Source organism: Nycticebus coucang, chromosome 14 (genome assembly GCF_027406575.1).
Source record: "Nycticebus coucang isolate mNycCou1 chromosome 14, mNycCou1.pri, whole genome shotgun sequence".
Classification (NCBI taxonomy): Eukaryota; Metazoa; Chordata; class Mammalia; order Primates; family Lorisidae; genus Nycticebus; species Nycticebus coucang.
Genome location: NC_069793.1, coordinates 16709721 through 16733451, shown reverse-complemented (window position 1 = coordinate 16733451; position 23731 = coordinate 16709721). Strand labels below are relative to the sequence as shown.

The 23731-nt window shown below is 36.7% G+C and overlaps 2 protein-coding genes across 2 annotated transcripts; both read left to right on the top strand.

The window, feature by feature from the left end:
• Positions 1-663: 663 nt before the first annotated feature.
• LOC128564342 (olfactory receptor 5D18-like) lies at positions 664-14766 on the top strand. The gene is made up of 2 exons (XM_053559840.1): positions 664-728; positions 13812-14766. The coding sequence occupies exons 1-2, from the start codon at positions 664-666 to the stop codon at positions 14764-14766; spliced, it is 1020 nt and encodes a 339-aa protein (XP_053415815.1).
• Positions 14767-18748: 3982 nt separating this feature from the next.
• On the top strand, positions 18749-22802 carry LOC128564341 (olfactory receptor 5D13-like). Its single transcript, XM_053559839.1, has 2 exons — positions 18749-18777; positions 21860-22802. The coding sequence occupies exons 1-2, from the start codon at positions 18749-18751 to the stop codon at positions 22800-22802; spliced, it is 972 nt and encodes a 323-aa protein (XP_053415814.1).
• Positions 22803-23731: the final 929 nt, after the last annotated feature.

Here is a 23731-nt window from a genome sequence, read left to right as displayed (position 1 = left end):
AGTTGATAGTGACATTATTGGCTACTATTTATTGACATCATGTAACTTTTGAGTATCAATGTAACATGTTATGGCTCAATAAAAGGGGTTGTAATACTGCTGAGTATTAAGAATGTCATTTACTTCTAACAACGCTTATGTCCATTACTGAGTGATACCATTATCAAGATACATGAATCTACTTTTCGATCACCCATTTTCACAATAAGCTTACTCCTTGATCCAGTCTTCTCTGTCTCAGTACATGGGGTCCTCCTTTCCTCAAATGCTTACACAAAGAAGGAAACATTATTTGTTATTCTGGAGTTTCTCCAAAACTCAGTCAGTATGCCATGTTCTTTCTATCTCCAAAGTAGATCTCCATTTCGGAGCCATCGTCATTATATCAGTATTAAGAAATTAACGCCAAATTTATCTACTATTTTATTTTTTAACCTTAGTGTTATGGCTTGAATGTGTCTCCCAAGGCAACAATGCTGAGAGGTCGGACCTTTCAGAGCTGATGAAGAATGGAGGGCTTTGCTTTCATGGATAGATTGATGCTGTTATTTAAGGGTGAATTAGTTATTGTAGCAGGTGCCAGTCAGAAAGGATGAATTGGGCCCTCCTTCCCTCATGCCTGTAGGCTCCTGCTGTCCCCTTTTCCACTCGGGGCCACACATAATGCGGCATGAAGGCCCTCACCGGATGGTGGCACTTTCATATCTAACTTCTCAGCCTCCAGTACTGTAAGAAATATATTTACTTTCTCTTAAAATTACTCAGTCCTCAGTACTGTTATAACAACACAAAATGTATACTAAGACACTTTTAAAAGCCATTCACAGTAGATTATTCACTTAGATTTCTTTGGGATGTAAAATCATTGTATTGCAATCCCCAGCTTAGAATCACCCACTCATTTTCTGTTACGTTTGTGATGAAAATTTAACTCTTTTTTTTTTTTTTTTCTTTTTTTTTTTATTGTTGGGGATTCATTGAGGGTACAATAAGCCAGTTACACTGATTGCAATTGCTAGGTAAAGTCCCTCTTGCAATCATGTCCTGCCCCCATAAAGTGTGACACACACTAAGGCCCCACCCCACTCCCTCCCTCTCTCTTTCTGCTTCCCCCCCCATAACCTTAATTGTCATTAATTGTCCTCATATCAAGATTGAGTACATAGGATTCATGCTTCTCCATTCTTGTGATGCTTTACTAAGAATAATGTCTTCCACTTCCATCCAGGTTAATACGAAGGATGTAAAGTCTCCATTTTTTTTAATGGCTGAATAGTATTCCATGGTATACATATACCACAGCTTGTTAATCCATTCCTGGGTTGGTGGGCATTTAGGCTGTTTCCACATTTTGGCGATTGTAAATTGAGCTGCAATAAACAGTCTAGTACAAGTGTCCTTATGATAAAAGGATTTTTTTCCTTCTGGGTAGATGCCCAGTAATGGGATTGCAGGATCGAATGGGAGGTCTAGGTTGAGTGCTTTGAGGTTTCTCCATACTTCCTTCCAGAAAGGTTGTACTAGTTTGCAGTCCCACCAGCAGTGTAAAAGTGTTCCCTTCTCTCCACATCCACGCCAGCATCTGCAGTTTTGAGATTTTGTGATGTGGGCCATTCTCTCTGGGGTTAGATGATATCTCAGGGATGTTTTGATTTGCATTTCTCTAATATATAGAGATGATGAACATTTTTTCATGTGTTTGTTAGCCATTCGTCTGTCGTCTTTAGAGAAAGTTCTATTCATGTCTCTTGCCCATTGATATAAGGGATTGTTGGCTTTTTTCATGTGGATTAATTTGAGTTCTCTATAGATCCTGGTTATCAAGCTTTTGTCTGATTGAAAATATGCAAATATCCTTTCCCATTGTGTGGGTTGTCTCTTTGCTTTGGTTATCGTCACCTTAGCTGTACAGAAGCTTTTCAGTTTGATGAAGTCCCATTTGTTTATTTTTGTTGTTGTTGCAATTGCCATGGCAGTCTTCTTCATGAAGTCTTCCCCCAGGCCAATATCTTCCAGTGTTTTTCCTATGCTTTCTTTGAGGATTTTTATTGTTTCGTGCCTTAAATTTAAGTCCTTTATCCATCTTGAATCAATTTTTGTGAGTGGGGAAAGGTGTGGGTCCAGTTTCAGTCTTTTACACGCAGACATCCAATTCTCCCAACACCATTTATTGAATAGGGAGTCTTTCCCCCAAGGTAAGTTCTTGTTTGGTTTATCGAAGATTAGGTGGTTGTAAGATGTTAGTTTCATTTCTTGGTGTTCAATTCGATTCCAAGTGTCTATGTCTCTGTTTTTGTGCCAGTACCAAGCTGTCTTGAGCACTATGGCTTTGTAGTACAGACTAAAATCTGGTATGCTGATGCCCCCAGCTTTATTTTTGTTACTAAGAACTGCCTTAGCTATACGGGGTTTTTTCCGGTTCCATACAAAACGCAGAATCATTTTTTCCAAATCTTGAAAGTACGATGTAGGTACTTTGATAGGAATGGCATTGAATAGGTAGATTGCTTTGGGAAGTATAGACATTTTAACAATGTTGATTCTTCCCATCCATGAGCATGGTATGTTCTTCCATTTGTTAATATCCTCTGCTATTTCCTTTCTGAGGAGTTCATAGTTTTCTTTATAGAGGTCCTTCACCTCCTTTGTTAGGTATATTCCTAGGTATTTCATTTTCTTTGAAACTATGGTGAAGGGAGTTGTGTCCTTAATTAGCTTCTCCTGTTGACTGTTATTGGTGTATACAAAGGCTACTGACTTGTGGACATTGATTTTATATCCTGAAACATTACTGTATTTTTTGATGACTTCTAGGAGTCTTGTGGTTGAGTCTTTGGGGTTCTCTAAGTATAAGATCATGTCGTCAGCAAAGAGGGAGAGTTTGACCTCCTCTGCTCCCATTTGGATTCCCTTTATTTCCTTGTCTTGCATAATTGTATTGGCTAGAACTTCCAGCACTATGTTGAATAGTAAAGGTGACAGAGGACAACCTTGTCTGGTTCCAGTTCTAAGAGGAAAAGCTTTCAGTTTTACTCCATTCAGTAAAATATTGGCTGTGGGTTTGTCATAGATAGCTTCAATCAGTTTTAGAAATGTGCCACCTATGCCTATACTCTTCAGTGTTCTAATTAGAAAAGGATGCTGGATTTTATCAAATGCTTTTTCTGCATCTATTGAGAGGATCATGTGATCTTTATTTTTGCCTCTGTTAATATGGTGGATAACGTTTATGGACTTGCGTATGTTGAACCAGCCTTGCATCCCTGGGATGAAGCCTGCTTGATCATGATGAATGACTTTTTTGATGATAAGCTGTAATCTATTGGCTAGAATTTTGTTGAGAATTTTTCCATCTATATTCATGAGTGAGATTGGTCTGAAATTCTCCTTTTTGTTTGGGTCTTTTCCTGGTTTTGGTATCAGGGTGATGTTTGCTTCATAGAATGTGTTGGGGAAGATTCCTTCTTCCTCAATTTTTTGGAATAATTTCTGCAGTACAGGAATAAGCTCTTCCTTGAAGGTTTGATAGAATTCTGGAGTGAAGCCATCTGGACCAGGGCATTTTTTAGTTGGAAGCTTTTTTATTGTTTCTTTGATCTCAGTGCTTGAAATTGGTCTGTTCAGGAGGTCTATTTCTTCCTGGCCAAGTCTAGGGAGAGGGTGTGATTCCAAATATTGATCCATTTCCTTCACATTGTCAAATTTCTGGGCATACAGTTTCTGGTAGTATTCAGAGATGATCTCTTGTATCTCTGTGGGATCAGTTGTTATTTCCCCTTTATCATTTCTGATTGAGGTTACTAGAGATTTTACTTTTCTATTTCTAGTTAGTCTGGCCAATGGTTTATCTATTTTATTTATTTTTTCAAAAAACCAACTCCTTGTTTCATTAATTTTCTGAATGATTCTTTTGTTTTCAATTTCATTGATCTCTGATTTGATTTTGGAGATTTCTTTTCTTCTACTGAGTTTAGGCTTAGATTGTTCTTCTTTTTCCAATTCCATAAGGTCTCTTGTGAGATTGTTGATGTGCTCTCTGTCTGTTTTTCGAATGTAGGCATCTAAAGCGATGAATTTTCCTCTCAAAACTGCTTTTGCAGTATCCCACAGGTTTTGGTAGCTTGTGTCTTCATTGTTGTTATGCTTAAGGAAGTTAGTGATTTCCTGTTTGATTTCTTCCTTCACCCATCTGTTATTCAACAGAAGATTGTTTAATTTCCATGCCTTTGGATGGGGTCGAGCATTTTTGTTAGAGTTGAGTTCCACCTTTAGTGCCTTATGGTCTGAAAAGACACAAGGTAAAATTTCAATTTTTTTGATTCTGTTGATATTTGTTTTGTGTCCCAGGATATGATCAATTTTGGAGAATGTTCCATGGGGTGATGAGAAGAATGTATATTCTTTATCTTTGGGGTGGAGTGTTCTATATGCGTCTATCAAGCATAATTGTTCTAGGGTCTCATTTAAATCTCTTATATCTTTGTTTAATTTCTGATTAGAGGATCTGTCCAGCTCTGTAAGAGGTGTGTTAAAGTCCCCTGTTATGATGGTATTATCAGATATCATATTGCTCAGACTGAGTAAGGTCTGTTTCAAGAATCTGGGAGCATTTAAATTTGGTGCATAGATATTTAGAATTGAAATGTCTTCTTGTTGTAGTTTTCCCTTGACCAATATAAAGTGACCATCTTTGTCTTTTTTGACTTTAGTTGCTTTAAATCCACATGTATCTGAAAATAAGATTGCAACTCCTCTTTTCTTCTGAATTCCATTTGCCTGAAAAATTGTCTTCCAACCCTTGACTCGGAGCTTTAATTTGTCTTTTGAAGCCAGGTGTGTTTCTTGCAGACAGCAAATGGATGGCTTGTGTTTTTTAATCCAGTCAGCCAATCTATGTCTCTTCAGTGGGGAATTCAAGCCATTAACATTTATGGAGATAATTGATAAGTGTGGTAGTATTCTATTCGTCTTATTTGGTGAGAGTCCATTGCTTAGTTTTATCTTTTGCATCAGTGTGGAGGTTAGGTTCTGTCCTTTGATTTCTGAGTTCTTACTTTGCTGCTGATCCATTGTGGTGGTCAGTGTGCAGAACAGGTTGAAGTATTCCCTGTAGAGCTGGTCTTGTTGTGGTGAATTTCCTCAATGTTTGTATATCCGTAAATGATTTGATTTCTCCATCAATTTTGAAGCTTAGCTTAGCAGGGTACAGAATTCTGGGCTGAAAATTGTTCTGTTTAAGTAGATTAAAGGTAGATGACCATTGTCTTCTTGCTTGGAAAGTTTCATTAGAGAAGTCTGAGGTCACTCTGATGGATTTGCCCCTGTAGGTCAACTGGCGCTTACTCCTGGCAGCTTGCAGAATCTTTTCTTTTGTCTTGACTTTGGACAGGTTCATCACAATGTGTCTTGGAGAAGCTCGGTTAGAGTTGAGGCGACCTGGGGTCCGATAGCCCTCTGAAAGCAGTGTGTCAGAATCTTTGGTGATGTTTGGGAAATTTTCTTTTATAATATTCTCTAGTATGGCTTCCATTCCTCTGGGGCATTCTTCTTCCCCTTCTGGAATTCCTATAACTCGTATGTTGGAACGTTTCATAAAGTCCCATAATTCTGACAGTGAACGTTCTGCTTTCTCTCTCTTCTTTTCTGCCTCTTTTACTATCTGAGTTATCTCAAAAACTTTGTCTTCTACCTCTGAAATTCTTTCTTCTGCATGGTCTAACCTGTTGCTGATACTTTCCATTGCATCTTTAAGTTCCCTGATTGACTGTTTCATTTCCTTCAGCTCTGCTATATCCTTTTTGTATTCTTCATATCGTTCATCTCTGATTTGATTCTGTTTTTGGATTTCCTTTTGGTTATTTTCCACTTTATTAGCAGTTTCCTTCATTGTTTCCATCATTTCTTTCATTGTTTTCAACATGTGTATTCTAAATTCCCTTTCTGTCATTCCTAACATTTCTGTATAGGTGGAATCCTCTGCAGTAGCTACCTCATGGTCCCTTGGCGGGGTTGTTCTGGACTGGTTCTTCATGTTGCCTGGAGTTTTCTGCTGATTCTTCCTCATGAGTGATTTCTTTTATCTGTTTCCTTGCCCTAATTTTCCTTTCACTTCCTCCTGCTCTTTAAGTTCTTGTGCCTGTGGACTAAGGGTTACAGGACCAGAAAGGTGAGAAGGTTGAAGAGCAAAAAAGGGATGAAAGAAAGGATGACCGAGTGATAAGAAAAAAAAGAAAGATAGAGAAAGGAGAGGGGGTAGGGATAAGGAATATTGACAAAAAGAAGAGAGGCACAGAAAGAGGGAGACAGGGCAATATAGGTGTACAGTAGGGTACTTTGACACAACCTTAAAAAACCCCACCTTCTGGGGGTTGGGTGCCCAGTTGGGTGGTTCCCTTGAGGTCAGCAGCTCTTTGCTAACCTGGTCAGACACAGTACCCCACCTCCACCAAGTAGAGAGGAAAGACAAAAATGCTATAAATCAAACCAAAACAAGCAAACAGAAAACTTTATGGCGATAAAATTGGGTGAAAAACCAAGTGATAGCGGTAGAAACACTAGCAAAAATGAAGTTGTAGTTATTAAAAAAGGCAGCAATGGGAAATTATAATTAAACTAGAAAAATTGAGAAAGAAAAAGGGATCTGTATGGAAAAGATTGAAATTAAGAAACAAAAGAACATCAACAACGTCAAAATAAACAAACAAAAAAACCCAACCAGACAAAAAAAAAAAAAAAAGAAAAAAAAATACACAACCAAAAACAAAGCAGTTTGTATATGTTGTTGAATATTGTCTGGGCAACACGTGGTCTTTTGGGGTATGAGATGTTAGTCACAGTTCTGATACGACTGGAGGCTGCTGATTTCTCAAACCCCAGCAGGTAGACACCCTAAATCTCTCTTCAGCCCACTTAAAAGGCACTTTGAACTTGTAAACTTGCTGAGCAGAAGCTTTCCCAGCTTTCTCGCTGGAATCACTGCTGAAGTGGCTATCCACTTACTCAGTGTGCCAAAACCGGTCTCACTCTGCCCCTGAGGGTTAGGGCTGCAAGGCGGCTCAGACCCCACCCTTAGGCTACTTGGTTGCTGGGTTACCAGCTCCCACCCGTTTCTAGCTCTGCTACCCTGAGGGCGGAGCTTGCCGGGGCAGATCACTGACAATGGATCCGTGTGACCCACCGCCAAACACTATTAGCTCCGTCTGGCTCAGCGGCTCAGACTGGGACCCTAGACAACGGCCAAAGTTCTCCGCACTCCCACTCAGGCCTTCCCCAAGGCAGTTCAACTCAGTGCCAAGTCCAAGGACATCAAAAGAGTTCACAGGTAAGGCCTTTCTGGTTTGCAGTCTCGCTGCTACTGAACTTACAGTTGTGGGCGGGTTTAGACGGGTTGAACACACGCGACCACTTGCCGGTTTTCCACTGTTTTAGTCCTCCTCTTGGGGTCCAGAAGTCTCTCGCTGACTCCCTGTATCCTCATAGGAGTGATGATAGGCAGTTCCCACCAGCCAGAGATGCCTGGAGTCCTATCTCCCCAGACTCACGGTGCCCAGATGCAAGGAAGCTGTTACTCGGCTCGAAAATTTAACTCTTTGCAAAGTGCAACATTTGCAAACCTCTCTAACGTCTTCATTTTAAACTTCAAATATATACAAAAATCTATGTAACTCCCAAGTGATAAATGGAACATTACCAGGACCCCAGAAGCCAGTCCCAAACCCTTTCCTCTGACTCCAAACAACAGCCAAAAGTATGTCTTTTATCCTAATGATACTTTTCCTTTTCCTTGATTCACTCTCTATGCCTCTCAAAAAACAAATTAATAGTCCATCTTTGCAGACTTTTTATGAAAGAAATTATGTAGTTTGCATCCTGTGTCTCTGATTTTCATAAAGGGAACATTATGACTTCACAGATCATTTATGTTATTGTGTATAACATCATCCCTAATGACGTTTCAGTCTGTGACAGAGATGCCGTGTATATGATGGTGAACTCAGAAGATTATAATACTGTATTTTTGCTGTACCTTTTCTATGTTTATATATGTTTAAATACAACAAATACTTACTATTGTGTTTCAGCTGCCTATATTCTTTATGGCAGCATGAGGTTTGTAGTTGAGGAGAAGTAGGCTATACCACATGGCCAGATGTACAGTCGGTTTTACTGTCTGGGTCTGTGTAAGGACATCTATGATGTCTGCCCAGTGATGAAATCACCTGATGATATGTTTCAGGGGTATTGATGTTTAAGCTATGCATGATTGTATTTACAGTTTGTTCAATTTTATTTCTATTTAATATTTCATGGCATATATGTTTCCTATATATCTATCTATATCTCTCTCTCTCTCTCTCTATATATATATTTAATTCTGCCTACCATGGAGGACATTTGGGATGTTTTGGTTTTAGGCATTTATACCATTACAGTAAACTTAAATGCTCATTAAAATGTGGTTTATACTGAGAAATATTGTGCATTTAAGTCTCAATTTTTAAAGGGATTGTTTCAATTTATACTTCTAATAGTAATATTTTAAAGCTCCAAACTATGATCCATTTCCTCATCAGCCCTTAGTATTAGACTTTATGATTTCTACTCATTTACTTAATTCATAATATTGCATTATAACTTTAATTTGAAAGTTTATGATTATGGATTATGGACATTGGTTATGTTTTAATTTGCTTATGATTTTTTCCTTTTCTAAAGTGCATTCATATGCCATTTTTATTAACATTTTGTACTTTTTATTTAAAGAGATTTAGGAGGTACAAGTGGTTGGCTTTTAATATAGCTGTCACTTAAATAGTGTACCTTGTACCCCACAGCTACTTTTTCATCCTGTATCACTCTTCCACCCTCATGAGCCCCCTGAGCCTCCAGTGTCCACTGAGTCACTCTGGATGACCATGCATGTCCAATGTCCACTAAGCTACTCGGGATGACCATGCACATCCAGTGTCCACTAAGCCACTCTGGATGACCATGCATACCCATAAGCTCCCATTGATGAGAGAACATGTGATACTTTGTTTTCTGTTCCTTGGTTACTTCATTTAGAATAATGGTTTCCATTTCCACCCAGTTTGCTACAAAGGGCATTTTTTCGCTCTTTCTGATGGCTAAGTAGTATTCCATAATGTGTGTGTACATACGTGTATGTGTACACACACACACACACACACGCGCACATACCATGTTTTCTTTATCTACTCGTCGTTAGTAGAGACTGAGTCTGGTTCCCTATCTTTGCAATTGTGAATTGTGCTGTGATAAATGTACAGATGTAGTTGTCTTTTTTATAAAATGTCTTATTTTCCTTTGGGTTGATGCCCAGTAGTGGATGGCTGGATCAAATGGTAGATCTACTTTTACTAATTTGGGAAATCTTTATATTATTTTCCATAATGGTTATACATTTTATATTCCATCAACAATGTATAAGATTTGCCTTTGTTTTTGGTAATGACCATTCTGAAAGTGGTAAAGTGGTACACACATATCATTGGTGTTTTAATTTGCATTTCCCTAATGGATTAGTGATGTTGAGTACCTTTTTTTATATGTTTGTTGGAAATTTGTTTCTCTTCTTTGAAAAATGTTGGTTCATTTTTTTTAACAACTTGTTAATTATGTCATTTTTTTTTTTCTGGCTGATCTGTTTGAATTCTTTATATATTCTACAAATTTTATCTTTGTCAGATGGATAGCTTGTGAATATTGTCTCACACTCTATAGTTGATTATATCTTTTGTTGTGCTTTTTCTACATCTATTTAGATGAACAAATGGTTTTTGGTTTTAATTATAGTTATGTGTTGAATCATGTTTATTGGTTTTCATATCTCATTTCTGGAATGAAACTTACTTGATTATGGTATGGTGATTTATTTTTGATGTGCTTTTAATATACTGTTGAGTTCAGTTTCTGGTATTCTATTGATGTATTTACATATATATTTCTTTTTTTTTCTTTTTTTTGAGACAAAGTCTCACTATGTCATCCTCTATGTAGAGTGCTATGATGTTACAGCTCACAGCAACCTCAAACTCTTGGACTTAAGCGATTCTCTTGCCTCAGCTTCCCAAGTAGCTGGGACTACAGGCACCCACCACAATGCCCAGCTATTTTTTTGTTGCAGTTGTTTAGTGGGCCTGGGCTGGGTTTGAACCTGCCACCCTTGGTGTATGTGGCTGATGCCGTAACCACTGTGCTACGGGGTGCCGAGCCTGTATTTCTAACAAAATTCAGTGAATTTTGAGAATCACTGAAATACGTATCTAATATATTAATATTGCACATCACATTTACTTGAAGGAAATTTGAACAGCTAGTCATAGAAGTTGAATAGCTGTTTGTTACGGTTCTTTTTTACTATTTAAAATTAAATCATAAACACATAGATCATGTATACATTAATGCATTTCTGGGTACAATGTGCTGATTTCGTATAGAGTTAGCTATTTGTTATGTTAAAATGAAGCTCACAGTACAATGGTACATTTAAAAGGTATAACAAACTATGTAACTATGGTACTTGCATAAGGTTTGTATTTGTATGAACACTAACACATATGATACCCAGAAAACCAGAAATAGAACAAAGATTAAGAGTAGGTATTTCTGACTTTTTTCCCAATAGCTGATTTTTTTCTTTTGTACTTTTTTGTATTTTATAAATATTTACAGTCAAATGTCTTATCTCTGGTTCAACATATTTAAAGAAGATCATAGAATTAAAGTTGGTGATGAAATCATTCCCCAATTTTTAGAATAAATTACTTGCAACCAGAATGTCACACGAGGCATTGTTTTGTCTCATTGCTTGATTCGTGGCCTTTAAGGCAATACTTCAATTATCCTCTCTAGAGGGAACATCCCCAAGGCCTCAGCGGCATATATGCTTGAGGCAGGTTAATGCCAGGAGTCAGCTTTTTGCTCTCTTTTTCTTTCTGTTCTTGCTGAGTTTATTTTGAAAGAGCTAGAGGAAGAAATCATTTCCTTAAAACATTATTGAAATACACTGTAGACTCTTGCCACTTTTCTTCAGGTTTGCTATTATTTAAAACATAAAAGTTGACTTCTTAACAGGAAGTTTCCTAGATTATATTAAATTTACAAAGAAGTTTCAGTAAATGAATAAGTCAAATTGTTCTCCGCTGAGGTGAGTTGCTTTAATTTGTACTCTATTTTATTTTATAAGGAAAACAATGTGTTCCAATTTGCAGGAGGGAAACCCATTTGTAAATATGGCTGCCATATTAACTAACCCTTTAGTTCTAACTAGAAATATTTGATTCATTATCTTTTACCATATTTGTTATTAATTTCTCTGCCTTAACAGGAAATATTTTGACTATTTTAAATCATAATATATTTCTCTTTATTTCTGTGTACAAACTTTAGTTTTAAAAAGTAATAAGTTAGCTGGGTGTGGTGTCACAAGCCTGTAGTTTTAACAGCTTTGGAGTCTGAGGCAGAAGGATTTCTTGAGTCCAGCAATTCAAGATTAGAGTGAGCTATTTTTCTACTATTGCAGCACTCTATTCTTGCCCCCCCCCGAAAAAAAACCTATTAAGAATTGCTTGCAACATTGTATTGTTTGCAATTAATTCTTGCCAGGGCCTGTGTTTTATAATCTTACATCTTTGAATATGCTTATTATAGTGCTGAGTACATAGCCAATGTGCAATGTATAGCCAGAATAGATGTCACCAGAAAGGAGGGCCAGAATGTACACAGCACCTTGAGGTCTCATTCAGGTGATTGTGGGTGAAACTTCTTGGGTTAAACAGAAGATTGTGAAATTTGGTGCCAACTCTGTTATAAATCGAGTGTAAGAAGTGGGTTGAAAAGTTACACAGGTGGAAAAGATGTGTGAGAATGAGCCATATATATATGAAATGTATGCTTTCTTGATGACAATTATTTCCCTTTAAACCCTAGGATGATCATCTTTCGTTAGAGCAATCACAGGGAACAAATACAGATTTTGCAATGAACTTGAGAAATCGAAAAAAATGTGTTCAGTTATAGGAATGTCAATTAGTTTATGTAAAACAGGAAATGCACTTAGGAAGTAATAATAAATTCAAAAGATCAAATTACATTTAGCAAATTAAATTAATCTAAAGGAGAAATTGAAGAAAAATGTATATATATGTAAATAATAAATGCTGTACATCTTGGAAGATAAAATCATCATAACTCCAGTGAAAACTAGAGAGCATTCACTTTTGGCTTGGGATAAGGTATATTATTTTTAAACAATTTTGTGGGAAATTGTATTTTCTTTATACTGAGTACTCAGTAAGCAGTTGTGATGTGACACTGGATTGCAATAGTAGAAAAGGGCAATTGAGTTATTTTGATGAAATGCAGAACAGTTAAAATATAATCCAATGCATCATTTTCTCCTAATTATTCTTAGTTCATACTAATTTTAGGATCCTTAAATTTTCATGAGCTCCTTGTATCATAGGACTAACATGCATCTCAGTGTGTTGTGAGGTTACAATGTGGTTCTAATATAACAACAACAACGTCCTTATTAGTATTATTATAAAATTCTACCCCACACATGTATATTATATGCCAGGACTCCATTTATTCACACATATCCTCATGTATTCAACAAATGCTGTTGAATACCTACTAAGTCCTAGGACTTAATATTTGCATATGTTAATTGTATTTTATTGTGGAGCAACAATGTTAAAATAGTAAATGATAACAAATAAGTACTATATGTATAATTTCACCAGATTTTCAAGTAATTGATATTAATTTCACCAGATTTTCAAGTAATTGATATTTCGCAGAGTTTATAGTTATTTATAATGACACAGTTAACAGTATAACCATGATTGTAAAAAATAAAGTGAAGATAAAATTGTTGGAATAGATAAAATTAAGAGAACAAGTCATTGAAAAGAAAATATATGTTTATGGAAACAAATTAATGCAAAATAATCCATACACAAGTGAAAACTTTAGCAATTTCTTGAAAAGCAATGTCTAGTATTGGAGGATCTGAGATAGAACAAACCGACCGCCTGAGCTGAAATGCTGGTCTCTGGGATAGTAAATGTGGTCTGGACATACTGTTGTTTGCTTAGGCTCCCAAATCATTCTAATGCTGGATGTTATGATACCCAGAGAAGAGGCAACAGATTTGCCTAATTTTCAATAACTAGGTAACTGGATGATGAAGGGCATTGTTCCTTTACAAGGCAGTTGTAAAATGAATGGAGGGAAGTGTGTGATTAAGTGTCAGAAGTTCACTGGAAAGAGGAATTTAGAAATAGCTAAAAAAAGAAAAAAGTAATGACCATTTCAGTGAGTCATTACTTTTCTTACTTTCTCTTTTGAGTACTAAGTTCTCAAATTTAAAAGGTGAGAAAAAGAAGAAATCATTGAACTTACGAAAACTATTTCTTTCAAGAATAGCATTTTTACTGAACTCCGGTTCATAGACAAAGCAAGATTGGCCATTTGCATGAAGCCAGTTGCCTCTGAAGATACTGAGTCTGATTGTTTAAAATATATCAGAGCAAATTGACTTAGTTTCTTTCCCTCAGGACTCCCATCTTTTATTATTCTATTTATACCAATTTTATATTTGCTCTATTCCTATAATATTAGTGAATTCTAGCTTCTGAAATAATGTAATCATTAAGACCAAGTATTTTCCATAGCCCTCTTTAGGAATAATCAATAAGGCTCTTTGCCATATCTTTGCTTTAATTCATCTTATCCCAATTTTGTTTCTCACTTCTCTGAATCACTTTCTTATTTTGTCCTAGGAACCAAGAAAATCACACTTCCGGAGCCACTGCCGCAGCCACCTTTACCCTCTTGGGCTTCTCCGAATACGCTGACCTCCAGGTGCCCCTGTTCCTGGTGTTCCTGACCGTCTACACGGTCACTGTGCTGGGGAACCTGGGCATGATCATGATCATCAGGGTCAACCCCAAACTCCACACCCCCATGTACTTTTTCCTCAGCCACTTGTCCTTTGTTGACTTCTGTTATTCCACCACGGTGACACCCAAACTGCTGGAGAACTTGGTTGTGGAAGACAGGACCATCTCCTTCACGGGCTGCATCATGCAATTCTTCTTTGCCTGCATCTTTGTGGTGACGGAAACCTTCATGTTGGCTGTGATGGCCTATGACCGGTTTGTGGCTGTTTGTAACCCTCTGCTCTACACAGTGGTCATGTCCCAGAAGCTTTGCTCCTTGCTGGTGGCTGTGTCATACTCTTGGGGGATAGCCTGTTCCCTGACACTTACCTACTTTCTCCTGGAATTATCTTTCAGAGGAAATAATATAATAAATAACTTTGTCTGTGAGCATGCTGCCATTGTGGCTGTGTCCTGCTCTGACCCTTACATTAACCAGAAGATCATTTTAGTCTCTGCCACATTTAATGAAATTAGCAGCCTGATGATTGTTCTTACTTCCTATGTTTTCATTTTTATCACAATCATGAAGATGCCCTCACGTGGGGGACGCCATAAAGCCTTCTCCACCTGTGCCTCCCACGTGACCGCCATTGCCATTTTCCATGGCACCATCCTGTTTCTCTACTGTGTTCCTAACTCCAAAAATTCATGGCTCATGGTCAAAGTAGCGTCTGTCTTTTACACGGTCGTCATCCCCATGCTCAATCCCCTGATCTACAGCCTCAGGAACAAAGAAGTAAAAGATACGGTCAGGAAATTAATCAGTAACAAATTATCTTGTCACGCATTGTAAAGTCCGTAAGATTTACTCACTCATTTTCATGAACAGTGTGGAGAACTGTCCAAAAGTTCTAGAATTTATAACAATTTGAATTTTTTTTCAAGTAGTAGGGTTCTTTTCATGTAACTGTCAGTTGCCCGATTATTCAACATTGGTGTCATCTAAAGTTTAGTTGATTAGCTATAAAACAAAAAAGCAACAAGATAATTACATCTGTGAATATTGAAATTAAGTCCTTAAGCTCAGATTTTATTGTGGAAAGATTTCCTGTTAGTGCACAATCCTCATTGGCTTTGGAGAATGGGCTTATAGAGTTGTTCTGAAACTTCTTAGCTTACTACGAGGGTGAATACGTCAAATGCAATAAAGCAAACTAAGGGATGTTCAACACAGACATTGTATATTATTATTATTATTATTTGAGACAGAGTCTCTCTATGCCACCCTTGGTAGAGTTCCATAGTGTCACAGCTCACAGCAACCTCAGACTCTTGGGTTTTAGTGATTCTCTTGCCTCAGCCTCCCAAGTAGCGGGGACGCCTGCCACAATGCCTAGCTATTTTTTGTTGTTGTTGTTGTTGCAGTTGTCATTGTTATTTAGCAGCCCCAGGATGGATTTGAACCCACCTGCCTCAGTGTATATGACTGGCCCCCTAACAACTGAGCCTTGGGCACTGAGCCACAGACACTGTATTTTAAATAAACATTTGTTCTGAACTTTGTGTGGCAAAGATATGCCTGATCTGCACTTATCATGTAATATTCAATATTTATGATTTTATTTAGTAATAACACTGTATTTTAAACAAACATTTATTATTATTAAATAAAATAACAAATAATGAATATTACACGATAAATGCAGATAAGGCATATCTTTGCTACACAAAGTCAAGAATATTGTTTGGTTATATTTTGTTGGTTAATATAAATATTATCTGGTCATTATGCACAAGATTTAAAAATATATAAAGTTCGATATTTCAGAAATAGCTATTTCTAAGTCTGAATTTGTCTTTCACACCAATCTTGCTTTGCCTGTAAATTATATATTGATCCATAACAAAATAACACAAAATTTCATTGGTGCATAACATTAGGCAATTGTCATTCTTATTTTTGATCAGTTGATTTTTGTCAATCCTACTAAAATTAGCTGAAGTACCTTGGCTAACCTCAGCGAGTTTGGTGCAACTGGGACTTATAACAGCAGTATGAGTTATCAATTATTCCAAATATGTTTGTATACATATATATACATCCATATATTACAAATAATTACTAAGAATATTCAGCTATAGCTTGGAACTGTAGCTCCTGCCTTTAACCCTAGCACTTTTGGAGGCCGAGGTGCAAAGATCACTTGAGGTCAGAAGTTCAAGTTCAGGCTCAGCAATATAGCAAGACCCTGTCTATGCAAAAAGTAGAAAAATTAGTGGGGCATGGTGATGCACACCCGTAGTGCAAGCTACTCAGAGGCTGAGTCAAGACAGTCACTTGAGCCCCGTTGCTGTGGGCTATGAGGACTCCACTGCTCTCTAGCCTGAGCGACAGAATGAAATCTTGTCTCAAAAAACAAAAACAAAACAGCAAGAATAGAAAATGAAATTAAAGGTGACGTGTATAGTCAATTCATAAAAAAAAAAAAATGGGTAGATGATAATCTCATGAAATATTCCAAAGTTATATATACTGAAAGAAATGGTGATCTGGTGTCTTTTGTATCAACCTGGATGGAAACGAAGACAATATTTCTGTGTGAAGTATCCCAAGGATGGAACAACAAACACTACATGTACTCAATACTAAATCGAAACCAGTCGATCAACACCTATGAAAGTGGAACTCAGTGGTAATCATGAAGGTGGGAGGGGATAGGAAGGGTTGGGCAATTTACGCCTACTGCTGCAGGGCACATATTCTGAGTGAAGGGCACACCTACATATAGAACTTAAAATGTACAAAGGAAAATTACACAACCCAAACATGTATGCCCCTGTAATATTCTGAAATTTAAAAAAATGAAATGCAAACTAAATAATAATTTACACACTCAGATTATTCAATTAAAAAAAGACATTTTTAAAAAGCAGGAAGATCATTTTGTTTTTAAATCTTGCCTTTTCCTAAACATCTCATGCACTAATCTATCTCCAGACATTTTTAGATGTTTATTGAAGCAGTCTTTCTAACGTTGATTGTTATATTTTCCGTATCTCTTTCTTTGCTGCAAGTTGCATCAGTTCCTCATAGTTACCATGGAATTTACTAAGTTTCTGTAATAACTTGGTTTCATCAGAAACTCTTTTAATAGTGTAGTGAAGCAGGTAAAATATTTTAAGAAAAATATTTAAAATTAAAATACATGGACATGTAAATCAAACATATTTATATAAAATTACCAAATATTAAAACAATAAATTTTTAGAGAGTAATAATTGTGATTTATTATCCATGCATTAGTTTATAATAACTACATACATATGTATTAACTACTATAATTTTAAATAGGGATGAATGTAACAATCTTTTTAGATAGATTTGCTTATACAAATAATATAAACACAAGTGTTATTTCTATGGCTAAAGCAACACTAGGATATTGCTAGTAGTGATTTGTAGCCCACTTTCGTAATTAAAAGCGCGCTAGATTTTAGTTAGAGTTAAGTCAAAATAATTAAATATTTTTTCCATTTTACAATATCATAAACTAGTGTGTCATTAACTTTTCATTTTTGTTTCTGATAATTCTATTAATATTTAAATTTTTCATGTAGATAGCTTCCAAATAAAGGTATGCTCTGTCAATACTGCCTTTCCTCATGAAATCTTTATCTACATATATCTATTTGAACATTTGAAATTTCTCATATGAAGTACTTACCACTCTGCAAAATATTGTTATATTAAGACCACTTAACATAACAACTACATTTTTTAAAAATTCTGGTCTATAAAATATTATTTTTTAAATATATTGTACACTATGTGGTACACATGTAACAGATCTCGAGAACATTTTCATCTTTTGTAATTGAAAATTTACGTCCCATAAATTTTGGGTGAACAACACCCACTTTCTCCTTCCCGTAGGCCTTGGAAGTAGCAACTTCCTTGCTACTCTCTGATTCCATGAGTTTGGCTAGTTTACATCCCTTCCATAAACACCATCATTAAGTATTTGTTCTCCATGACTGATTTATTTAATTTAGCATAATGTCCTCAGGTATATCCCTGGTGTCCCACATGGCAAGTTTCCTTCTTTTTGAATACTGAATAATAGTCCATTGTTTATATTACCACGTTTTCCTGATCCATCTAAATGTCTAGCCATCGTGGCTATTTTTGGGTATTGTGGATAATGCTGCAGTGACCAGGTCAGCATAGATATCTTTTCAAAACCTTGAGTGCGAGTCTCTTGGGTATATACCCCAAAGTGGGATGACTGTGTGAAACAGTAGTTCTATTTTTACATTTTTGAGAAATCACCATAGCAGTTCCCATAAGGGCTACAATATTTTACAGCTATATGTTTTATAGCTGATTTTTTTCCTTGCATATTTTTATTTCACATTCATATAAAGTCTACATATATTTAGTATAAAGATTAATTGAGTAAAGTTAATGATACAAATAAATGCTCCAGGGCTTTAGTAAACTAATATACAATACCACTTGGGACATTGTTACATCTAATTGCTCACATTGTAGCCTCTGAGGTAATATGTTGGTGGTATTCTCTAGTTCCCAGGTCCCCAAAGTCTTGGGGGCATGTATCTGTGACACAGGTTGGTGCCAGGACTCTGTGTAGGTGTGCCATTATGTCTTCTATCTCTGAGTTTTCATAACAGATTGGGGGGAAAGTGACATATGGATTATTTAACGGAATAGACTGTTGGTTCCTATTACAGTTTTCAGGTCTGTTTCTATTAATTGAATATAAAGCTGGAGCATTTTTGGAGCTCATTAATCTTAGAAAAACTTCCTTCAGTAAATGAGTCACTCAAGTGCTTCTGTGTTTAGGTGAGTTTATTTAGTTACTTTATTTCATTTTAGAAGCAAAATATTTTCTAGTTATCTTTGCTGGAGTCTATCCCATGTGTAGGCTGAGGTGCCCTCAAATCACTAAGTTTGACCAAGAGAGAGCTGATGGCAATTTATCCTTATTTCTTCTTTCTTTCAAATAATATCAGGCCTGGCTTTCTCATTGGGTTCCACAGTAAAATAAACACTTTGGCAAAGAGAAAATAATATTTTAAAAAGACCTTACCTTTAAATTTCCTCTAATCTATTCCTAAGGAGGGTAGTGAAGTTAACAACCTAATCTGTAAATGGTAAGATGCAGTTTATGGAAACTGTGAGTCACAAGAATTAATGTTTCTGGGGCAGCACTTGTGGCTCAAAGGAGTAGGGTGCCGGCCCCATATACCTTAGGTGGTGTGTTCAAATCTGGCCCCAGCCAAAAACTAAAAAAAAAAAAAGACTTAATGTTTCTGTATATAGAGAAGAAACCATGAGTACTATCTTGTAATAAGAGATGGTAAAATAAAGCATTACAAGAGGGAGAAAAAAATAATAAGATGAAAATAATGTAAATTAGCATGTGCTACAGTCTTAGCAAAGCTTTAAGGTTGATATAAAATCAAGAATGTGTTTTTGCTACAACCTAAAATGTATTTGTATTATACAGCACTTTCATACTTGTTACCATTTGTCACTTACCCATCTTCTGACATTTGTCACCTCGGAAAATGAACAGCTTTTTATTTATTATTGGTTCAGTTATTTTATCACTGCAGAACAGTATGTACATATTTTCTTGTGATCCCTGTCTAATGAATAGCATAATACACCATTAATAATAACACTCAAAAATTTTTAAATTAGTTCAACATGACTGAAGAAGTTTATGGTCTTAGTACAGCAAAGCTCTAGAATATGCTGAGAGTAAGAAGAGTGAAGAGTTGCTCTGCAGGAAAAATAAAACAAGCAGTAAGTGTTAAATTTACCATTTTACAGGGATCTTAACATTTTATAATTTGTTAATAATTTAAAGTTAATTGTCTCATAACTTAGGGTAGGCAGGGATGAAGCTATAGGGACATCTGACATATATTTACGCCAAAAGAAATGTCTTCACTCAAGTTTCTGTCTGGAGTTAGAGCCCTTCTCATGACACCAGCTCTCTATGAAGACGGTGAGCCTTACTATTTGATAGATATCAGAAAATACTTTTTTTTTTGGTTCTGTCTTAATTTTTATTATTCTATTCATAAAAATATTCTTATTCATTATGTAATTGTTATAGACAAGAACACTAACTTTTTAAATTTCAATAATCTAGGGATGCAATTGGCTTTTGCTTAGGTAGGTGGATTGTACAGTAGTAAAGTCTGGGCTTTTAGTGGACCATCACCAAAATAGTGCACGTTGTACCCAACGGGTAATTTTTCTTCCCTCACCCTGCTCCCACCCTGCCCAACTCTGAGTCCATTATACCCCTCTGTATGAACATGCACACTGATCGCATCACTCTGATTTATCAGTAAGTACAGTAAGTACATTCAGTATTTGCTTTTCTATTTCAGAGTTACTTAATTTAGGATAATGAGCTCCATTTCCATCCAAGTTTATGAAAAGACATCATTTCATTTTTTTTGTTCCATGCTGAGCATATACCACATTTCTTTTAATCTACTCATAAGTTGGTAGGCGTGTAGGTTGATTCCATGTGTTTGATATTGTGAACTGCAGGGGAATGAAAACATTCGATTGCAGGTGTGTTCTTGACAAAATGACTTGTTTAACTTTGGGTTGATTTTCAGTAGTGGGATTGCTGGATCCGACGGTAGGCCGACTTTTAGTTCTTTGAGGAATCTCCATACTACTATTCCTAGCAGTTTTACTATTTTACATCCCCACCAACAGCATAGGAGGGGTCCCTTTTCACTGTGTCTGCACCAGCGTCTGGGTTTTGCTTTTTTAATAATAGCCCCTCATTCTTACCGGGTTAGATGGAATCTGACTGTGGTTTTAATTGCATTTTCCTGATGATTAGTAATGTTGAGCTTTTTTTCATGTTTGTTGGCCATTTGTATATCTTCTATTTTTTTCTCGAACTCTTTTTTTTTATTATTAAGTCAAATACACATAGATCATGAATACACTTATGCATATGTGGGGTACAATGTGTTGATTTTTTTATATATAATCTGACTGGTTACATCAAACCAATCAACATAGCTTTTGCCTAATTTACTTGATTATTATGTTAAGACGTTTATGTTACGTCTATTCATGTTGCCCACATTTAATTGGATAACATGTTCTTTCCTGCTGATTTGTTTGAGTTCCTTGTAGAGTCTAGATTAGTCATTTGTCAAATGTATAGTTTGTGAATATTTTTCTCATTCTGTAGGTTCTTTATTTATTATTCTGATGATTTGTTATGCTGTACAGAATACTTTAGCTTAATGAAGTCCCATTTGTTAATTTTCATTTATTTTTTTCATTCGCTTTTGGGGACTTAGTCATAACTTCTCTGCCTACGCAAATGTCTGGAAGTGTTTTTCCAGTGTCTTTCTATAATCTTTATTGTTTCAGGTCTTACATTTAAGTGTTTAATCCATCTTGAGTTAAGTTTTGTACATTGTGAGAAGTAGGAATCTAGGTTTTCTCTGGTATATCTGATTTTCTGAGCACCATTACTGAACAAGGTGTCGTCTCCTCAGGGTGTGTTTTTGTTTGCTTTGTCAAAGACAAGTTGGTTGAAATATTTGGTTTTATTTCTCATTTCTATGTTCTGTTCCATTGATCTATGTGTCAATTTTATAAAATACTATGCTGTTTTTCTAGCCTTGTTGTGTAATTTAAAGTTAGGAAACATGTGCGTCCAGGATTTTCTCTTTGTTAAGGATTACTTTGGCTATTCAGGCACTTATTTTTGGCTCTATGTGAACTTTAGACTTGCTTTTATCCAATTCTGTGAAAAAAATGCCATTGGTACTTTAATAAGAATGACATTGAATCTATAGATTGCTTTGGGAAGTAGGGTCCTTTTTGGTCCACGAGGAAGGGATTTTTTTCATTTGTTTGTTTTCCGTAGGATCCAAAGCAATCAGACTGCTGAGGCCACCTTTACCCTCTTGGGCTTCTCCGAATATGCCGACCTCCAGGTGCCCCTGTTCCTGGTGTTCCTGACCATCTACACGGTCACTGTGCTGGGGAACCTGGGCATGATCGTGATCATCAGGGTCAACCCCAAACTCCACACCCCCATGTACTTTTTCCTCAGCCACCTGTCCTTAGTTGACTTCTGTTATTCCACCACGGTGACGCCCAAACTGCTGGAGAACTTGGTTGTGGAAGACAGGACCATCTCCTTCATGGGCTGCATCATGCAATTCTTCTTTGCCTGCATCTTTGTGGTGACGGAAACCTTCATGTTGGCCGTGATGGCCTATGACCGGTTTGTGGCTGTTTGTAACCCTCTGCTCTACACAGTGGTCATGTCCCAGAAACTTTGCTCCTTGCTGGTGGCTGCATCATACTCTTGGAGCATAGCATGTTCCCTAACATACACATATTTTTTATTGACCCTAACTTTTTGTGGAACGAATGTCATAAATAACTTTGTCTGTGAGCATGCTGCCATTGTGGCTGTGTCCTGCTCTGACCCTTACATTAACCAGAAGATCATTTTAGTCTCTGCCACATTCAATGAAAGCAGCAGCCTGATGATTGTTCTTACTTCCTATGTTTTCATTTTTATCACAATCATGAAGATGCCCTCACGTGGGGGACGCCATAAAGCCTTCTCCACCTGTGCCTCCCACATGACCGCCATTGCCATTTTCCATGGCACCATCCTGTTTCTCTACTGTGTTCCTAACTCCAAAAATTCATGGCTCATGGTCAAAGTAGCATCTGTGTTCTACACGGTCATCATCCCCATGCTCAATCCCCTGATCTACAGCCTCAGGAACAAAGAAGTAAAGGACACAGTTAGGAAGTTAGTCAATAGCAAAGTACTATGTCATAAAACATAATGCTAGAATTAGTAGTTATTTATTAGATTACTGGTGTAGTAGTTCAACATTTAATCAGTACAGGAATGTATGATAGCCCTCACATTGATAGTCCAATATCAGTCTGATGTTTAGTAAAAGAACTTTAAATTCATAAATACTGAAGATGTAATCTCAGACAATTTAAGAAAAATAATTGATTCACATATTGTAATATGAAGGTTTCTGAAAGTCTGGTTTCTTCTGAATGCTCTGGAGTCAAACAGACAGAAAATGAAAAATTTCAGGATATCGAAACTCTGTCACAATTCACTGTCAAAGAATTTGTAATGTTTTATGGTAGCCTTAAAAGCATTACTGTAAAGTGTATGTTTCAGGGGTTTCTAGTGTATTTGTAATATTGTGCTATAATTGTGAATATCTAATTCCAGAATATTTTCATAACCCAAAGCATCCTTTTACCATGAGCAGGTACTCCCCATTATCTGCGAATCCTCCATCCTCTAGCAACCAGTAATCTACTTGCTGTCTCTGCGAATTTTCCTATTTTGGTCACTTCACACAAATGGAATCATAGAACATGAGGTTTTTTTTGTCCTGCTCTTGTGTGTCAGTACTACTTCACTCATTTTTTTTGTTTGTTTGTTTGTTTGTTTTTTAAGACAGAGTCTCACTTTGTCACTCTTGGTTGAGTGCCGTGGCATTATAGCTCACAGCAACCTCAAACTCTTGGGCTCAAGCAATTCTCTTGCCTCAGCTTCCCAAGTACCTGCCACTACAGGCACCTGCCACAATGCCCAGCTATTTTTAGAGATAAGATCTCACTCTGGCTCAGGCTGGTCTTGAACTCATGAGCTCAGGCAATCCACTCACCTGGGCCTCCCAGAGTGCCAGGATTTCAGGCATGAGCCACTGGCCCTGGCCCTAACTTCGTCATTAGTTTTTAATGA